Genomic DNA, 21,326 nt, shown 5'->3' on the forward strand with positions numbered 1-21,326 from the left:
GTACTAATTCCCTTCATAATTTTAAACACTTCAATCAGGTCTCCTCTTAATCATCTTTTGCTTAAACTGTAAAGGCTCAGCTCTTTAAACCTTCCCATATAATTCATCCCCTGTAGTCGCTAGTTGCTCTTCTCTGTTCTTTTTCTTGTGCTGCTATGTCCTTTTTGTAGCCTGGAGACCAAAACTGCACCCAGAACTCAAGATTAGGCCTCACCAGTGTGTTATAAAGCTTGAGGAGAACCTCCTGTGACTTGTACTCCACACATCATGGCGCTATATAACCTGACATTCTGTTAGCCTTCTTAATGGCTTCTGAACACTGCTGGGAAGTTGATAGCTTAGAGTCCACTATGACTCCTAAATCCTTCTCATAAGGTGGACTCTCGATGTTCAGACCGCCCATTGTGTATTCAGACCTCACATTTTTACTTCCTATGTGTAATTCTTTACATTTACTGACATTAAATTTCATCTGCCACAAATCTGCCCAAGTCTGTATGCTATCCAAGTCCTTCTGTGATGATATAACGGATTCCAAATTATCTGCTAATCCACCTATCTTGGTATCATCTGCAAACTTAACTAGCTTACTTATACTCTTATCAAAATCATTTATATATATTAAAAATAGCAGCAGCCCTAGCACTAACCTCTGCTGGTCACCACTCTTAACATCGGCCAGTTCTGATGAGGTTACACCATCACCCTTCTTCCTTCTGTCTGAGTCAATTCTGCAGCCATCTACACACCACACCCTGAACTTCCAGTTCTTTCAGTTTGATGCCCAACCTCTCATATGGCACCTTATCAAATGCTTTCTCAAAGTCCAGATAAATAATATCATAAGTTTCACTTTGATCTTATCCTTTTGTTGCCTCCTTATAGAATTCCAACATGTTAGTAAAACACGACCTCCCTCTTCTGAACCCATGCTGACTGTTCCTGATAACTCCTGTTCTTGCCAGGTGTTGCTCAATCTTATCCTTAATAATTCCTTCCATTAGTTTTCCTGAGATGCATGTTAAGCTTACTGGTCCATAGTTGCTTGGGTCTGCCCTGCCACACTCTTTATATAATGGGATGATATTTGCCATTTTCCAGTCCTTGGGAATCTCTCCAGTGCACAGTGACTTCCTAAAAATATCTGTCCAATACCTGCCAGTGCTCCAACTGGGAACCAAAGAATTGTAACCGATCGTTTCTCAAATCACCTTAGTTAAAGGGGTCAGCCAACTGTAAATGTAACAGTAAATTAAAACAAAAAGTCCAACATTCAATCATTTTATTTCCAGAGCCTGAGATTACTTCCCCACAACCCCATCAACAGTGTGTAAAGTACGTCCATCCATTGTCTGAGCCAGGCAGCAGCGGGCACAGAGTGGGTACTGACAGAGCAATAAAGAAAATCAAAATACAATAATGTAAGCAGAGAGTGTGAGAAACGACAATGGGTGAGGCCCCCTCTCTGTGCTGTGCTGCCGTGTCTACACACGAGGAGTTCAAAGTTAAAAGCTTTTCCTCCTGATGACTCTGACATTCTTGTCAGTCTAAAGGAAGCAATGCCCGTGCAGGATTTGATTTTTTTTTCTCATCCAAGAGTTAAATTAATCCAACTCATACAGAAGTGAGTTGTGAAAGTCAACTGCAGAGTGGGTGGAATGGTCACTGATCACGTCCTCCTTCCCATCTGCTGGATTTATCTCTCTGATTACAGGAGCTACTAGAGGATAATCTTTTCCTGCAACTATTCCTGTTGTGGGTTGCCTTTCCTGCTTTGTGCTGTGTGGTACAACACCGAGCTCATGGAGGTTCTGCTCCTCTGCCTTTTCAGGCCGTAGTGGTGACTCCAGATAAGCTGGGCTTGTGTCACCGGTGGAGGTTCTGCTTTGCTTCTCAGTGAGGTCATCAACTTTGCTGGAAACTTCCTGAACAAAAAGCTGATGTGGCAGCTGCTCCCCCTCCAAGGCTGGCATTTGCTCCATTTCAAGGTCATGCCCTCTTTCATACACCGTGTTGGGGTCCTGGGCTTCTTCTTTGCCAACATCCGATGTAACGACACCACTAGGCCCAGAGTGCTCATCAGGACCGCTTTGGGAATCGCAGAGGGGAAAGGAGGACACGCTAGACTGTTCACCTTGAATTGGGGCATCGTGTCTCCCAGCGTGAGCGGACGAGCTGTGAGGATCAACCTGTGGGGAAAAACAGATCAGCATTACTAACAAGGGTTTGAAGCCAACCACGGCGTCCATGTTTAAAATCATACATGTCGTGACTGTTTTGATCTTTCATATGGGAATGGAGGTGGAGATTTTTAAAGGAATACTCCACCCAAAAATAATTTTTTTTTTTTAATGTGACAAGCTGGCAATGCCCCAAACACATTTATTTTTACTAAAATATTGTTAAACTAGGCGGGCAAGCCCCTTTGGCGCCCAACCCCTCAGTTGCGGCCAGAACATAAGTAAAATCTGTAAATGTACAAAAGAAAAATGATTATTTAATGGAGTAAAAATTATGTAATTCTATAAATATGTAAAAGAAAAATGAATTATTATTTAATGGAGTAAAAATTATGTAATTCTATAAATATGTAAAAGAAAAATGAATTATTACTTAATGGAGTAAAAATCATGAAATGAGAATAAAATATTTACTCTCTTACCGATTGGAGTATTCCCGTTAAACGGAGGTCCACTGTGCTCGATGAGTATTTATAAGAGACTAAATAAACGATCCATTCTTATAAACCACGACTTCCTTGATATTTTACTTTAGAATTTAAAAATGGAATAAGAATCTGAAAATCTAACAACAAGACCTGAGTTCGCTTCCTGTGTCCTCCCTGCGTGGAGTTTGCATGTTCTCCCCGTGTCTACATGGATTTCCGCTCGGTGCTCCGGCATCCTCCCACAGTCCAGAGACATGCTGGTTAGGTGGATTGGCGATCCTAAATTGTCCTTAGTGTGTGTTTGGTGTGTGTGTGTGTGTGTGTCCTGTGGTGGGCTGGCGCCCTGCCTGGGGTTTGTTTCCTGCCTTGCGCCCTGTGTTGGCTGGGATTGGCTCCAGCAGACCCCCGTGAACCTGTAGTTAGGATATAGCGGGTTGGATAACGGATGGATAGATGGAAATCTAACAACATCACATTAAAATTCGATCAATTCTGAAAAGAATGATACCAAACATATATATGTAGGTTTTAAAATAAGCCTGATTTAAAGCGTGGCAAAAAGTGTCACATAAAATCGTTGCACTTTTAGGCTTAGGATTTTATACATAGAGAGAGTAGACTTGCAAAATACCAGCGCTTCACAGCGGACAAGTAGTGTGTTAAATAGTCATGAAAAAGAAAAGGAAAATATTTTAAAAATAATGTAACATGATTGTCAATGTAATTGTCGTAGGCTTATTTTAGAAATGAGAGTGAATTTGATGATTATAAAGAGTTTAGTTTCCGATTGTAAATGTTGTGTATGAGAAATGCACATTTTTAGGATGTAAGGATCTCTTTGTAAACGACGTTTGCAGTTCTGCCCTCGGCTGTCTGCTGTGCTCACTCTTGAGCAGGCAACATCCAGTTGGCCATGTGAGAAGCAATCTTGTGTCAAGTCAATGGCGACCTTTTTTTAGAGTCTGGCCCTGTGACTTATTTATTGTCATAGCGAAGCAGACCCTTACAGGAAATTGGAGGCATTTGAATTGGAATGGGAGGTCAGAGGGTATGAGAGGGTCTCCCCTGAGCCAGTTCCAGTGAAGACAGTTGCCTCACTGAGGTTCTTGTGCAGAGATCTGATCTGAAGCCTGGTGCCGTTACAAAGTTTTGGTGGTTGTAAGTTTCGTTGTAACATAATTGGTGCGCCAACCTCTTGCCACGTGCAAAAGTTCGCTGGCGACACTGCTATCGTGGGCTGCATCAAGAGTGGGCAGGAGGAGGAGTATAGGAACCCAATCAAGGACTCTGTTAAATGGTGCGACTCAAACCACCTACAACTAAACACCAGCAAAACCAAGGAGCTGGTGGTGGATTTTAGGAGGCCCAGGCCCCTCATGGACCCCATAATCATCAGAGGTGACTGTGAGCAGAGGGTACAGACCTATAAATACCTGGAAGAAATGCTGGATGATAAATTGGACTGGACTGTCAATACTGATGCTCTGTGCAAGAGTGGACAGAGCCAACTATACTTCCTTAGAAGACTGGCGTCCTTCAACATCTGCAGTAAGATGCTGCAGATGTTCTATCAGACGGTTGTGGCGAGCGTCCTCTTCTACGCAGTGGTGTGCTGGGGAGGCAGCATAAAGAAGAGGGACGCCTCACACCTGGACAAACTGGTGGGGAAGGCAGGCTCTATTGTAGGCACGGAGCTGGACAGTTTGACATCCGTGGCAGAGCGACGGCGCTGAGCAGGCTCCTGTCAATCATGGAGAATCCACTGCATCCACTGAACAGGATCATCTCCAGACAGAGGAGCAGCTTCAGCGACAGACTGCTGTCACCATCCTGCTCCACTGACGGACTGAGGAGATCGTTCCTCCAACACACTCTTCAATTCCACCTGGGGGGGGTAAACGTTAACATTATACAAAGTTATTGTCTGTTATACTTGCATTGTTATCACTGTTTAATTTAATATTGTTTTTTTATCAGTATGCTGCTGCTGGAGTATGTGAATTTCCCCTTGGGATTAATAAAAAATCTATCTATCTATCTAAAAGCAGAGTATGCAGAGGCATGCCCACAGGATTAAGAGTGTAAAGAATCTAAATGAAAAGGCAGGAGACACCAGCAGGAAGACGTGAAGCAAGGCCAACAATAACAGGCTTGAAGAGGTGGAGTAAAGAAGAAGGGAGCAGTGAGCACAACAAAGAGCTGAAGAAAGTAAGGAAGCGAGTGAGGAGGCACATGAGCGTGTGGTGTCGTTAATGTATATAGGTAGGGAGCCAACCATGTGGTAGGTGCGCAGACAGCAGCCATGTAGAAAAAGGAAGGGGGACCGCTGGCAACCCTTGTGCTTCTCTGCTGTGAAATAAATCCTCTGTTTACGGAAATAAGAAATGAAAGGAGAGGTCAGTTTTCGAAAGTTCCTTACGACATAATGGTGAGATCCACCAAAAAGAAGATGTTATTTTCAAAAGTTTGTTACAGGCCATGGTGCGAAATGAAACATACTTAACGTTTGTAAGTACAGTGTAAAGGATGAGCAGAGGAAATTTGTGTTTTCTATGTATATTGGAAGTCGCAGAAATAGTGAGGAGGGGGTCCTCCTATCTATACAAACAGTTTATCAATCAATCAATCAACATTTATTTATATAGCACATATTCATACAAAACAAATGTAGCTCAAAGTGCTTTACAAAATGAATAGAAAAATAGAAGACTCAATAAAAAATAAACATAAGTCAACATTAATTAACATAGAATAAGAGTAAGGTCCGATGGCCAGGGTGGACAGAAAAAACAAAAAAAACTCCAAAGGCTGGAGAAAAAAATAAAATCTGTAGGGGTTCCAGACCAAGAGACCGCCCGGTCCCCTCTGGGCAAGATTAGGTTTAGGGGGTACACCTGTTTCCCCGCCCCTTGGGTGTTGCAATAGGACATGAAACATACCTAACTTTTGTAATTAAACTGTGAGGAATGAGCACGCGAAATTTCAGCTTCCCACCAATATGGAAAGTGTGAGAATTAGTGAGGAGTCAGTGAGGGCTTTGCCTTTTATATGTATAGCTCATGGGTGTCAAACTGCGGTCCTGGAGGGCTGCAGGTTTTCATTCTAACCATCTTCTTAATTAGTGACCAGTTTGTGCTGCTAATTAACTTCTTTTGCTTTAGTTTTAATTAACTTGACTCAGGCCCCTTTAGTTGCTTCTTTTTTCTTAATTAGCAGCCAAACAAAATGAGCCGCCACATGACCAGCTGACCTGCACCCATCACACAATATCTGAAAATAAAGAAAGGTGAAGGTCTCAGTAAGGCTGATCTCTCAGGTCACCAAAACATCTTGACGGTGTTCTTAGGAAAAACAGAAAATCAACAGCTTTGGAAATCTCTGCTGTGGCTGAATAAGAGCAGAAACAAGCTGTGGAATTAAATAAAGAGTTTAATTAACAACAAGAATCGGCTTCTCATTAAGAACGTGATTGGAGTGAAATTGGTTGGAGTTTGAAGCCCCAATTTAGCTCGTCATCTGTTGTCTTGTTCCATGTCTCATTTCTGTTTGGCTTTCATTTAATGAAGAAAAGAATCAATTCAGAGGGCTGTTCCACGAAGCGAGCTAACCTCAAAATCCTGTTTTATTTCGATAATCCCGGTTTAATTTCTCGAAATTCGGTTCCACGAACGAGGCTAACCTGAAGCTCCGCTTAATTACTATGCCAACATATGCTCTTGGACAAGCCTGCTCCGTGGCAGGTTAGTTGTGAAGCTTAGCTCAGCTTGATGAATATGATTGGACAAGCCATGTGATGTCACAGCACGACATTCTGCGGGGCTGGGATTACTCTGCTGCTGTTCTCTCCCTCTTTCGCACACTTCGACCCTCCAATATAAAATTATTACAGATTACATGCAGGCGATTCTAATTACTTAGAAAGTATAAAATGACAAGGAGTACATTGAAGGCTTTTACATGAATAACCATGGCGTGCCCATTTATTCATAATCCAGTTGATGAGGGAGCGAGGCTCATTCGTAGAGCTTTAAGGCAACAGGTTCCACAATTACTTCGGCCCAGGATAGATCCGTTGCATTTTGCGGATGATTATTTATACGAGCGCTATAGATTTAGTAGACACAGTATTGCATATTTGTGTCAGTTATTGGAACCTTACATTTCTAAAAACACACGTTGCTCTAAAGCCCTTACGGTTGCACAGTCTTTGTGTATCGCTTTGCGTTATTTTGCCAGTGGTTCATTTCTGTACAGTGTGGGGGATGCTGAACATTTAAGCAAAGCTACAGTGTGCCGTGAAATCAGGAAGGTTTGCGTTGCATTAAAGTCCTTTTTAAATATATTCATTACCTTTCCTGGCCACCGAGGAATTCTTGCCATTAAGGAAACTTTCTTTGGAACTAATGGTGCTTAATCTTTAAACATCTACTCATTTACAGCACATAAATCATTACCTGATAAGTAACTGAATTTAATTTGTCAGGCTTTCCTAACGTCATTGGAGCCATTGACTGTACACACGTGAGGTCCAACAGAGCCTGATTACATAAACCGCAAATCATATCACCAGGATCAGTACATGATGCCAAAATTTTTCGCGAGTCTTCACTGGCTCAAAGCCTCAGACAAGGCAAGTCAACTAAAATTCACAAATATACTATAGTTTATTATACTACAGTCTAATGTGTCTACTTTCCATTATAGGAATTTTTTCTGGTGTGCTGCTTGGTGACAAAGGATACCCATGTCTACCGTTTCTTCTCACACCATATACAGATCCTGCAACACAAGCAGAAAGACATTTCAACCATGCCCATTGTAAGACAAGGGCACGCATTGAAATGACATTTGGACAGTTAAAATCCAGGTTTAACTGCCTGCGGCATCTCAGAGTTACACCAGACAGAGCGTGTGACATTGTAGTAGCCTGTGCAGTTTTGCATAATGTGGCAATACTGCAGCAGGAGCGTATGCCAATAATGACGCATTCTTCACTTGCTGCCAGGACCTTTTCGTTCCACTCATGTTGCTCCTGAAACCAAGCATTATTAATAATTATATTAATAATTACAATTATATATCACTTTTTATCCAAGATTAACCCATATAATTAACATGCTGTCCTGTTTATCAATGTGTTAAAATAACCTTAAAGTACCTTACAACTGGTAACAAAATGCATATGTAAAAGGAAATTTTAATGACTATACATTTTGAAGGCTTGAAACTGTTCTCATTTAGTTGTTAAATAGTTTGACATCCTTAACACAAAAGTTACTAAAATCATGTTCTTACGCATTTAACTTGTCAGCTATTTTCTGCCATGCAGCCTCACTAGCTTTGATAATACAGCTCGTGTTCCCCTTTCTAGTTATTATAGCTTTGTAGTCCTCATAGGCTTGTAATAATAATTCTTGCTCCGCCTGCGAAAAAAACGCAGCTCTTTCCTTAGTTTCCATTCTTACTTATCCAGCATCGATTAACAAGGCTGCCTTTTATATCGCGTGGACGCGCACGAGCCTCGCTTATCAAGCTTGGCTTGAATTAGCGGAGATTAAATACACCTGAATTTTGTTCGTGGAACTCAATGAGCCTGAAGTGAACTGTTAGGCTAACTCAAGCGAGGCTATTACAAATAATCCTCGATTTTATAAGCTCGCTTCGTGGAACAGCCCCCAGAGCACTGAATCCTTAAAAACAGGGTGATTAAAATGAAGGGAAAAAGATTTTAATTAGCAGTGAAAACTGGTCACTGATTAGGAAAAGGGTAAGAATGAAAACCTGCAGCCACTGCGGCCCACCAGGCCCGGAGTTCGACACCCCTGGTATAGATTAACCACTTCTGTAAAAAGGCTCTTGTGAACGAAACTGGAAAGTACCCACAATTCAGAAAAGGAGCATATGAACTGTAGAAATGTGTCCTGTACTCTCACATCCACAACTGGATTATTAAGGAAACTGCAGAGGTGAACGGACCTTCAGCGTGATGAAGCATCTCCGATTTGCACAAGTCTAAGACGTCTTCCTCTTTTCTATAATGCTTTCTCTCACTTTTAATCTTTAGTTGTATTCGTCTCTCAGTGAATTCTGCCCGATCCGATATCACGAGAGGCGCAATGTTAGCCAATGAATAAGCGGATACTGTGCAAAGGCCTCATTTATAAAACTTCGTGTGAATTCAATCATTAAGATATGCTCGCACATGAAAAAAAAATGGGAAAATGTGTATACCGTTTTTTATGAAAATCTTTGCATGAAATCTTCATTTCCTTGGCACTCTGTCACATGCAATAACCTTCATTCTGCCAAAACTTTAAAAACAAACAACAGGCCGACATGTTTCTTGAGAAAGCTCTTTTGTTCTGGCCATTTTTTAAACCCAGAACTGAATTTTAAGAATGTCAGTACCATCCATCTATCCTCTTCCGCTTATCCTAGGTCGGATCCCAGGGGCAGCAGCTTGAGCAGAGATGCCCAGACTTCCCTCTCCCTGGCCACTTCTACTAGCTGTTCCGGGGGAATCCCGAGGCGTTCCCAGGCCAGCCCAGAGACATAGTCCCTCCAGCGTGTCCTGGGTCTTCCCCGGGGTCTCCTCTCGGTTAGAACACCTCACCAGGGAGGCATCCTGATCAGATGCCCGGGCCACCTCATCTGATTCCTCTCGATGCGGAGGAGCAGCGGCTCTACTCTGAGCCCCTCACAGATGACTGAGCTTCTCATCCTATCTTTAAGTGAAGCCCAGACACCCTGTGGAGGAAACTCATTTCAGCCGCTTGTATTCGCGATCTCGTTCTTTCGGTCACTACCCACAGCTCATGACCATAAGTGAGGGTAGGAACGTAGATCGACTGGTAAATTGAGAGCTTTGCCTTACGGCTCAGCCCCTTTTTTCACCACGACAGACCGATGCAGAGCCCGCATCAGAATGTCAGCACCTTTGCAACCCAAGTGAACAGAAAAACAGGTGTCAGTGGTGCTAATGCGATTACCAAGGTTTCTCTAATAACCAGTTAGCATTTCAAATGACTAATGGAGGAGAAGCAAGGGGAGCTGACCATTAGGACACCGAAGGAATTAAGAGGGGGCTTTCTTTGCACTCATGCGTGAATAATAAATTAAACATCAGTTGTTTTAGCAGTACTACTAATGTCTTGGCTGATTTTGTACATTAATTTAATGGCGTCATGATAAAATAGGCATCAATTTCTACATGAAAATGTCAAGGTGTGTCCGGGCTTGTGACGGCTACTGAGAGTGTAACATGATTAAATGTTGGATAATAAAAGTTGTAATTAATAGATGTAAACTAATAAAAACAAAGGACTGTATACAAAACACTATGCAATTATTGAAAAGGCACTATATTGGATTTAGGACTCATGACAACTTGCTGGTAAACACGACAAGTGTAGAATCTTCACTGGTACAAACATTTCCTGAGAAGATGAGGTACCAGTGCTAATAATTCACACATTATGCAGTCGTTGAACTTTCCAATCCATCCACTTTTTGAACCTGCCCTTGTTTTTAATTACATGAATACAGAGAGCCATAGCCTGCCATGTTGGCACTGGGTACAAGGGTTGACACAGCCCACCATAAGAACATACACACAGCCACACGCATTCAAAGGGTCCATGTATACTGCAGACCCTCATCTAGCATATCTGAGATGTTGGAGGAAACCAAAGTCTCAAGAGAAAACTTCTGGCACGCAGGGAGAACACACAAACTCCACACAAAAGTGAACCAGGCTGTGAGGCAATGGTGCCGACTGCTACGCCACGGTGCCACCCCTAACCTTTCTAAAAGGCTCCACTGAAAACTCACATTTTTACTTTTTTTTTTCCTTCAGTCGTTTTAATTGTGTTGATGAAATTCCGAATGTATTAATGTTCAGCAGAAAGTAAGAGTAAAAAAATGAAAATTACCTGTAAATCTTCTGCCAGTCCAGAAGCAAACTCTCCTTGAAGATGTCCTGCTCCTACCGTCTTTTCCAGACACTTGACGGCCTTGTCGGTGGCTCTGTCCACAACAGCCCCTTTCCCTGGCTGTGTCCTCCTGTCCACAAAATGAGGTTCGGGTCCCCTTGGGGTTTCCTCCCCTGTCGCAGTCCTCACTTCTTTAGGACTTAATGCTTTCTGACATGACATCTGGACGCTGTCTCCTATTATATGTGTCGACTCCCCTAGAAGACATTTAGCTTGTACTTTTTGTTCCGATATCTTGGCATCTCTTACTTCTGGCCTTGTCTGTTTCCCTTCAGCAACCTCTGTTCCTTCTTCTAAAGATGTCCTTTCCATGGCCTTTTGCACTGTTAGATTAACGTGTGATTTTAGCTGCGTCTTCTCCTCCACTGGTGCCTTTGCCTTAGCCGACTGTGACCTCTCTTCCATGGCTTCCACCTTTAGACACACTGCCTCTGCTGCTTGTCCCAATTCAGTGGAGTTGATATCTTCTGGCATTGTTTCCCAGTCAACAGATGTATTAGGAGTATGTTCAGAAACAGGTTTTGTTTGCAGCTCCTGCATGTCTCCCTGAGCCCAGAGCTCCTTGGCCTCTTCCTCTTCTCCTAATTGTGACATTTCCTCAGCGTTGTCTTTCCATAGACGTTCCACCTCTGAATAGTGTTCTAGCTCAGCACAGCCTCTGTCTTCATGCTGTGTCTTCAGCTCTGCAGTTGTATCATGAGGACCCTTCAACACAAATCTCTTTTTAACCTCCTGGTTGTCTCCCCCGCTGGGCTGAACACTTCCCTCTATAGATGGCTCATGAGAACTCATAGCTTTTTCGTTTCCTGGCTGTGACCTCTCCTCAGTGACTTGTACCTGCAGATTTTCGTCTTCAGAGCAGAGTCCTCCATCCTCAAGTGGTGTGCTCCATTCTGTGGGCGTATTCCCACCACACTCAGACACCAGTCCTCGTTTCATCTTCTCTCCATAACGTGTGGAATGCTGCAAAACAGCCTCAGGAGTAGATAAAGCCCCTTCTCTTTCCCCCGACTCAGATCTTTCCTCTTTAGTTGTTCTCTCCAGTCCTTTCTCTTTTTCCCCATGGATCTCAGTCTGTCCCAAGCAGATCTCCGGTTTCAAAGGGAGTACCGGCAGGGTGACCACGAGTTGCCTCTTTGTCTTAATGAAGCGTGCCGACCCCTTGGTGTCATCCACCGGATAAGGCAATGGGAGCTCCAGACTGTAAGCCGGACTTTGGGATCGAAGAGACAGGTGTTTCTCGGTCACCTCCAGGTCCGCCTGGCTGGCACAGTTGAGCAGGGGCAGCTCGATGGTGACCTGCAGCTCCTTCGGACGCGTGCCGGGACCGGTGTCCCGAGAGCAGCGGTAGTCCTGCATGTCCACGAATGACCTGTGAGTGATGACGTATTTGGGGGTGCTGGCCCCGTCCCCTCTCACACCGCTCGACTGCGCGTCGCTGGGCCACGGCACCTTAAACATATCGTCCGGCTGCACTTTTGGCCCACCAGGTAGTGTCTTGCGGATGACAGTCGGATGCGGGGTCCCTTTGTAAGTTGTTTTTAACCTTTTGACGTTCTTCTCGTCCAGCTTCACTCCAAATTGCTTCTGAACGGCCTCCAGCGCAGTTTGGTCGATCATCTTCTGAAACCTCACGTTCTTTTTCGCCATTGTCAGTGTGTCTGGGTGGAAGACCACATCATAGATGATAACTGCTCGCCCCTTGGAGTCCAAGTCCTCACGTCCGGGAGCTAGACTGTAAGGTAGGGACCACTGCTGCCCCGGCGCGCCTCCCGGGCCCATCGTGGCGCTGCTGCTGGGCTTGCCCATTAGTTCGTTACTACAAACGTTAATAAAGCACCTCTGCTTCCCATCCTGCGTAGTCCGGAGGACATGATTACCGTGAGGGTGCACAAAGCGAGCGTCCACCCCACGCTCCTGCTCCAACAGCCGGATCTCCTCCTCGTACTTTTTCCTGTTTTCGGGGTTCGAGATCTCCTCCGCGTACTCACGGAGCAGTTTCCGAAACTCCTCGCTCTTCATCGCCTGGCTGAAGCGGTCGATTTCATCATGGGTGAGATTCAGCTCTTCCAGTTTGTGCATAGAAGCCATGATGCTTGAAAATGAACTGGAGCCTACCTGTGCTGGAGTTAGGACGGATCTGCACACGCGAGTCTACTGTTGTCATGGAGGCGGCGTAGCGTTGTTGTTTCTATGGAGATGACGTACGGCAATGGCGGCGTATCTGAAAAATGCGCCGATTCTAATCAGACAGTTTGCAGTGTAGCAAAGTCCTCTCCAGGAAAGTTTCGTTCGCAGATCCGATGAAATAGTTCATGTTTATAAGTCTATGTCGTTATTTGAAGAGGAGATCATCAAAAGAGTCACCATTTAGTGATAACTATCCTTCGAGTATTTCATTCTAAAACTGTTAAAAAAAATCTGGTCTTTTACTATTTATTCTTCTTTATGGTTCTCTCCAAAATACAGTGAGTCTTTTAAAAGGGATACGACCTAATTGCCAACTAAATTATCTTTAACAGTCATTATTATGAATGGTTTAATGTCAGCATTTATATTCCTACATATTAGTTTATACAAATTATATGTTCATAGTTTCCATTTAGCAATTTTCATTTTTTTATTCCTGCATGTTCTTTTTTATTCTGATTCAAAACTTTCTGCTTCATCTATTAATCTGCTATTGGTGTTTAGTGTTTTGACATTAGTTTGTATACACACTCTTAAAAATTAAGGTTGCGAAATGGTCATTTACTGGGCTGTGTACTTCCTCATTAGAGCCCTTGCTTGACCAACAATCCATTTCATTCAGCGAAAGGCTCTCTGCATATGAAGTTGGTTCGTTTGGTTCCCATAATATGTGGGCAAAAAAGAAATCTTTAATGTGTAGTAGGCGATATGACAGATGAAGAAAACCGGAACTTAGTTTGTGTTAGTGTATACTGGAACAATCCCACTGAGATTTGATAAATCTGCTGTTATCATCTATTCAGCAAAACCATGCTGAATGCTGCTAGGTGGTCAATCTGATCAAGTGCACCTTCATTCTAAGATAACATTAGATAAGTGACAAGTGCAATATAATGTACACTCACCTAAAGGATTATTAGGAACACCTGTTCAATTTCTCATTAATGTAATTATCTAATCAACCAATCACATGGCAGTTGCTTCAATGCATTTAGCGGTGTGGTCCTGGTCAAGACAATCTCCTGAACTCCAAACTGAATGTCAGAATGAGAAAGAAAGTTGATTTAAGCAATTCTGAGCGTGGCATGGTTGTTGGTGCCAGACGGGCCGGTCTGAGTATTTCACAATCTGCTCAGTTACTGGGATTTTCACGCACAACCATTTCTAGGGTTTACAGAGAATGGTGTGAAAAGGGAAAAACATCCAGTATGCGGCAGTCCTGCGGGCGAAAATGCCTTGTTGATGCTAGAGGTCAGAGGAGAATGGGCCGACTGATTCAAGCTCATAGAAGAGCAACTTTGACTGAAATAACCACTCGTTACAACCGAGGTATGCAGCAAAGCATTTGTGAAGCCACAACACGCACAACCTTGAGGCGGATGGGCTACAACAGCAGAAGACCCCACCGGGTACCACTCATCTCCACTACAAATAGGAAAAAGAGGCTACAATTTGCACAAGCTCACCAAAATTGGACAGTTGAAGACTGGAAAAATGTTGCCTGGTCTGATGAGTCTCGATTTCTGTTGAGACATTCAAATGGTAGAGTCAGAATTTGGCGTAAACAGAATGAGAACATGGATCCATCATGCCTTGTTACCACTGTGCAGGCTGGTGGTGGTGGTGTAATGGTGTGGGGGATGTTTTCTTGGCACACTTTAGGCCCCTTAGTGCCAATTAGGCATCGTTTAAATGCCACGGGCTACCTGAGCATTGTTTCTGACCATGTCCATCCCTTCATGACCACCATGTACCCATCCTCTGATGGCTACTTCCAGCAGGGTAATGCACCATGTCACAAAGCTCGAATCATTTCAAATTGGTTTCTTGAACATGACAATGAGTTCACTGTACTAAAATGGCCCCCACAGTCACCAGATCTCAACCCAATAGAGCATCTTTGGGATGTGGTGGAACGGGAGCTTCGTGCCCTGGATGTGAAATCTCTATCAGCTGCAAGATGCTATCCTATCAATATGGGCCAACATTTCTAAAGAATGCTTTCAGCACCTTGTTGAATCAATGCCACGTAGAATTAAGGCAGTTCTGAAGGCGAAAGGGCGTCAAACACTGTATTAGTATGGTGGTCCTAATAATCCTTTAGGTGAGTGTAGATATATAAATTATATGTATGTATGAGTGGAAAACATTGTTCTCTGCTGTTATAGACAATTTTGGATACTTATTTTATTCCCTTATTTTAGTTGTAACTTGAGTAATTGTGTTTTATTTTTGTTTTTATTTTTTTCTGCACTGGAAAATTGCACCTAAAAATTTGGTTGTACAATGTCTCATTGCTACAATGACAATACAGATTTTGATTGAAAAAGTAACGTGATATTTTAGCGAAAATGAATATGCCATGGAATATGTGTTTCTTGTTGTTTATTTATTTTTTGATAAAAAGTTGTCCGTAATATTCCTCCAACCGCAACATGAAATATGGCTTGAATTTCAAAACTGTCACTTTCACTCGTCTTGGCTGAGAGGGCGGGCTCTAGCGAGTGCTGAGTTGTGATTGGTGAATTGTCCGTAGAGTGGACGTACCTGTATGTGATTTGCTCCACTTGGGAATCACTCAAGCGCATGCTCAAAAGTTGTGATTTTAGTACGTGGAGTACTAACAAAGAAATAAAGTCGCACAGAATTCCTGTGCAAAGTGGCTGCTTTAATTCTGTAAACTCTGAATTCACCATTAGGAACCTGCGTCTGAAGTGTCAGCTGTACTTCAAGTCGTACTGATTCTGCGTGTGTAGCGTCGACGTGAATTCAGTGAAGTCCGAGTTTATCATCAGGAGCGTGCATTGGAAGTGTCACCTGTACTCTGTCCAGTTTCTTAAGAAGTCGATTGTTGCCTTTAATGAAACTCGTTATATAACTAGTGCTGTCATCCTGGCGCATTTCTTTATTTTCTTAGATCAGTGGTTGTCAAATTCAATCCTGGGGACCCCCAGTAGCTGCAGGTGTTTGTTCCAGCTGGTTTTTACCAGTTGAAAGTAAATTATGTTTCATGCTGAGTTAGAGGATTTCATTCTGTTTTGCTTATTAACACCCAAATACTTTTTAAACTTACACTTTTCATGTGTAACTTAAGTAAAAACAATTTTTTTAATTACATTTTCGTCAATATCGCATTGAATTTTGATTCTGTGTTTGGACTTACATCGTGACAACGCAACATTTAACTGCTCGTAAGTGAAGACCAGACGGTGTTAACAGTTGTAGTTATTCTTCATGATATTGTAAGTTGATTTTTTTCATCTTCCGCACCATTACCACCAACTGTTTCAGCAGAGTCTATTGATACGCATTTAACCAATTTGCCGCATAACCAATTGACAATTTTCATGTTAATTCATTTGACTTCATCGTTTCTCGTTGCTAGGACTGCCCGTGTACTCATTTTTTTTTTTTGTAGATTACCCTTCGGTTGATGAAATTCTTCAGTAAGATTTGGACATAATAAGTCTTCTTTAAGTGGGAAGTTAGAGTGAGGAAAACGTTAAAATTTACAAGATCTGAGAGAGCAAGAACTGTGTCTGACAAAAGCATTCACACGAATGAGAGGTGAGAAGGCCGTGTGTGTGACTGAATATGGTTGAGACGAGGGCGGGGCTTGAAAAAATCTCATGGCCAAAGTCTCATCTCGCGGGACTTGAAAAAAATCCCTTAGAAATAGTCTTGTCTCGTCTCAGAATTTTCTTTTATAACAGAGAGATTATGTGGAGAGGAATTTGGCTGAATGTCCTGAGCAGCCGAAAGAAGAAGAAGAAGAATGACGAACAATACAAACAGCACACTGCACATGTACAAGTGACACAAGAATCGGTATCGGATTCATCAGAATGCCTATCCATTTCAGTTTCAGTGTCTGAATATAATTCACGTCTGCTGAGAGACTCCTCAACATCGTTGCGCATATCACTGTTAAGAGTGTGCAACTCCTGGGCTGCTGAAAAACGTTTCTCGCGAGACGCCATTATGAGGCTAGGAAAAGACGCTGGGTAATGCTTGGGCCCGACGCTTATGCAAGCGCCCAAGTAACGCGTGGCACTAACACTGTTGCCACTTTTACATAAGACATGTCTATATTGTTACCCAAGTGACGCTTGGGACTAATGATTTTAGCACCATTTTTTCAGCTCAAGTGATGCTCTGGGGTTAAAATGAAAGTAAAAGATGGCCGTTCAATTGTCAGCAGAATTTTGCGACCTTCTGGGAGTGGAGTTTATGACACCCCTGCATTAGGGGATCATGGGAGCTCAAGCTTATTAGAAAATTAGAACAAACTAGAGGAGAACAGGCCATTCAGCCCAACAAGCTCTCCGATCCTATCCACTTAATTCTTCTACAATAACCTCAAGGCGAGTACCCTTAGAATTGGGTGCAAGACAGCAAAGAGTCTCCGATAGGCACAAGTTGTCAACAGGGCAATCACAGAGTCACGTACATCAGGCAGACGGAGCCCCTGATTGACCTAACGTGCGTGAGGACTGGGTCACTGTTCAAATACGATTAGATGAAGATGCGGCAGCAGCCCGACTCACTCTTTTGATTTCTGAATCTCCTCTAACCCGTATATAATCATAGGGAAGGACGTCACAGCCATGGTGAGCAAGACAAATGAAAGGAAACTGCCAGCAGAAAGTGTTTCTCAGATGGTAAAGTATAACATCCTGTTTTTTTAGTTTTTTTTTTTTTATTGCAAGGAAGGAGAAAATTGACCAAGAAAATAAAAACAGAAACAAGTGAGCATTCCACAAGGTAAGACTCACAAAAGGCTTCCTTTGGGGGAAAAAAAAAGACTTCTCGTTTTTTCTTTGTTCTGGTAAATGAACTAAAGACAAACACATGTGTTTTTATTTTTAAAGGGAAAATCAGTAAAACCGTTAATGAACTGTTTGGAATGCACTTCTGCTGTAAAAAGGAAACCGAGAGAAAAAAAATCTGATTTTAAAAGCAGAGAAATAAAATTAGAAAAAAAAAAAGATGGTCGCAGTTCCAGGGTCACAGATTTGACACTTCCTTTGTGGAGTTTGCACTTTCCTTCCATGTTCAGATTACGGGTTATCCTGCAATGGCTTGCTGCCCCATTCAGAGGCCAGGAATGGAATGAGCACAAGCTCTGCTCGACTCTGACTGGATAAGAAGATTAAAACAGTTAATAAATCACAGATGGCCATTAGGACATCACAACGGCTGTGATGAGAACATGCCATTCAGCCCAGTGAGTTCGTCCACAGTGACATCAAGGTGAGATCTGACTGGCCCTGAAGTCCTGCCCTCCATCACACCACTGGGTATTTTATTCCATGTGTCTATGGTCCTTTGCGTCAAGACAAACTTTCTAACATTTGCGCAAAATCTTCGCTTAACAAGTGTCCAAATGTGTCCCCGTGTTCTTGTTGCCGAATTTACTTTAAAGTAACCGCTGAGATCTGCTGTATAAATGAATTCCTTTTGTAATTTTAAACACTGCAGTCATGTCGCCTCTTAATTTTTGCTTATACTGCAAAGGTCCAGCTCTGTCCACCTCTCCTCATAGTTCATCCTCCTCTGACCCAATATGCCTAGTTGCTCTTCTCTGGACCTTCTCTAGCGCTGCTATGTCTTTTTTTGTTTTGTAACACAAGACGAGACACAAAAGTAACCAGATTGATAAAAACAAAAATTATTGGTGAATTACAGCTTTGTAAACATTGTCACCTTCTATATACCCCCGATCTCTACACCACTCCATACGTATCGTCCATTGATGGAAACAGTGCTGGAAGTCTTCTTGCTTGAGGCTCTTCAACAAGCTTGCCGTTTCTGTCTTCAGTTCATCCATTGAAGAAAAATGTGTTCCCTTCAGGTCACTTTTGATTTTCAGGAAGAAGAAAAAATCACAGGGAGCTAAATCGGGCGAATAGGGAGGATGATTGAAGACAGGAATGTTTTTGTCAGTCAAGAACTGCTTTATGGAAAGAGCACTGTGCGTGGGAGCGTTGTCTTGTCTTTTCTCATCTCGCTGTACGATTTTTTTCACCCGACATTATTGCGGCAACTCGTGTAGCGATTGATGTGGAAATACCGACTGGGCTATTCACAGGTTATGTTTGAGAGGGCGTGTAGGAGGGGATATACAGTAGTTCTATGATTTACATTCTGTCAACCTCGAGGCAATTTTCCAGGAAAGCCCCAAGCCCAGTCCGGTTATTATTGTGTCTCGCCACGTATGGAGACCAGAACTGCACACAGTACTTCAGGTGAGGCCTCACTAATGCATTACATAACTTAAGCATCACCTCTCTAAACTTGTGCTCCACACATCAGGGCGCTATATAACCGGACACCCATTTAGCTTTCCTGATCACGTCTGAATACTGTCTGGATGTTGATAATGATGACTCCACTAAGACTCCCAGGTCCTTTTCCTAAGGGATACACTCAAGTTTCAGACCTCCCATTGTGTACTCAGACCTAACATTTCTACTTCCTACATGAAACTTGGAATATTTTCCATTTACGTATTTTATCTGCCCAAGCCTGTATGCTGTCTAAGTCCATCGGCAGCACTTTACCTGATTCTACATTATCTGCTGTGACAGACTGGGGGCACTATCGCTCCCTTGAACCCTCAGATCAAATGTCAAACACCAGGTAAAAGTCCAAATGTTGAATTTATTATAATAATAAAGTGCACAAAGCACCCTCCGTTCCACTATATTCATTAACAATACAATAATTATTCCAATACAAAATCCTCCACTCTCCCAGACGCGTTGCCACCATGCCACCCAGCTCAGCTCGTCCGTCTTGGATTTCCCACAATCCTTATAGTCCTTGACCCGGAAGTGCTTCTGAACCCTCAGTCCATGTGATTTCCTAGCACTTCCGGGTCAGATCAAAAAACTCTTCTTTTTCATCCTGGAAGTACGTCATTTCCTCTGTCCCTGTGACCAGGACGTACTTCCGGGTTATAGGGCAAATACAAATCTCTGAGCCTCCCTGCAGCGTCCCCTTGTGGCCCCCATGGTATCCAGCAGGGCTGTGAAGGAAAACTCCAATATCCATGATGCCCTGCTGAAATTTGGTGAAACCTCCATGCTGCCGGAAGGGCTCCATCTAGCGGTGTGGGGATACTGGCCGGGATGAACGGCCGGCCATAGTCCACACTGCCTATCCACCTAGTTTGGCATCCTCGGCAGACTTCACCATCTTACTGATTATATTTTCGTCCAGATCATTCATGTGCATTAATAGGGCAGGGCGCCAGTCTATCTCAGAGCAAATTCTCCCTTTCTAGTTTGGGAGGAAACTGACATGAATATGCAGAGAACTTTTCAAACCCTGTGCAGAAAGCTTCAAAACGGGGAGTTAAACCAGAGGAGCGAGGTGACTGCCTCAGATTATTTAATAACCAACCTGCCAGACCAAAAAATAACAACCCCTCATGAAAATCTTATACAGTCAGGCCCATAAGTATTTGGACAGTGACACAGTTTTCATAATTTTGGCTCTGTACGCCACCAAATTGGATTTGAAAAAAAAAAATCATTATGCGATTGAAGTGTAGACTTGCAAAGTTAATATTATATGAGCCGTTTAGAAAAGGCAGCCATTTTTATACATGGTCCCCCTATTTTCAGGGACTCAAAAGTATTTGGACAAACTAACATCATTATAAATTTAACGATCATTTGCAATATTGGGTTGAATATTTTTTATAGTCAATGGCGTCCTGAAGTCTGAGCTCATGGCCATCTCAAGTGCTGGATTTCCACTCCAATGATGCCTTGCCAGGCCTTTACTGCGGTGGTCTTCAGGTGCTGCTTGTTCGTTGGACTTTCTGCCATCAGTTTTGTCTTCAGCAGGTGAAATGCAAGTCCAGTTGGGTTGAGGTCAGTTGATCGACTCATCGGTCATTGACGAATATTCCACTTCTTTGTGTTGAAAAGCACTTGGTTTGCTGTCACAGTAAGTTTTGGCTCATTGTCCATCTGTACTGTGAAGTGTCGTCCTATCAGTTCTACAGCATTTGGTTGAATCTGAGCAGACAGTGTAGCCCCCTGGACACTTCAGAATTCAGCCTGCTACTTCTGTCAGCGGTGACTGACTTCCATTGGCAGCCATGTATGATCAGGCCATAACAAGGCCTCCACCGTGTTTCACAGATGATGTGGTATTCATCAGATCATGAGCTGTTTCTTCTCTTCTCCATACTCTTCTCTATCCAACATTGTGATATAAAAAAAGTGGTGTAATTCCCAGTGTTTATTATTTGCAGTTCTCCAGTGTGTTTCAGAGTACCGGTTCCACTGATTGCCATTTTAACTCATTTTCAGGAAACATTTCCTCAATTTCATGGTCAAGTGCAGAAAATATCCAAAGATAATTATTCCACAACTGGACAGACTTTTAAAAACGTTTTCTGGCAAATTCTAATCTGTCCTTCCTATGCTTGAGGTTAACCAGTTTTTTGTACCTTGTGGTAG

The 21,326-nt window shown here is 42.9% G+C and overlaps 1 protein-coding gene across 1 annotated transcript; it reads right to left on the reverse strand.

Annotated features, from left to right (window-relative positions):
• Positions 1 to 1,268: 1,268 nt before the first annotated feature.
• On the reverse strand, positions 1,269 to 12,798 carry dnaaf2 (dynein axonemal assembly factor 2). The gene is made up of 2 exons (XM_039742097.1): positions 10,600 to 12,798; positions 1,269 to 2,189 (listed from the first exon to the last, which is right to left on the reverse strand). Exons 1-2 carry the CDS (start codon positions 12,748 to 12,750, stop codon positions 1,605 to 1,607), a joined length of 2,736 nt encoding a protein of 911 aa, XP_039598031.1. The 5' UTR covers positions 12,751 to 12,798; the 3' UTR covers positions 1,269 to 1,604.
• Positions 12,799 to 21,326: the final 8,528 nt, after the last annotated feature.

Source organism: Polypterus senegalus, chromosome 18 (assembly GCF_016835505.1).
Source record: "Polypterus senegalus isolate Bchr_013 chromosome 18, ASM1683550v1, whole genome shotgun sequence".
Classification (NCBI taxonomy): Eukaryota; Metazoa; Chordata; class Cladistia; order Polypteriformes; family Polypteridae; genus Polypterus; species Polypterus senegalus.

Excerpts from the sequence above, each read along its gene's own strand:
- dnaaf2 (XM_039742097.1), bottom strand. The coding sequence starts at position 12,750 with ATGGCTTCTATGCACAAACTGGAAGAGCTGAATCTCACCCATGATGAA. Across the intron at positions 2,190-10,599 it reads GACTGGCAGAAGATTTACAG|GTTGATCCTCACAGCTCGTC; the intron begins GTAATTTTCATT and ends TTTTCCCCACAG.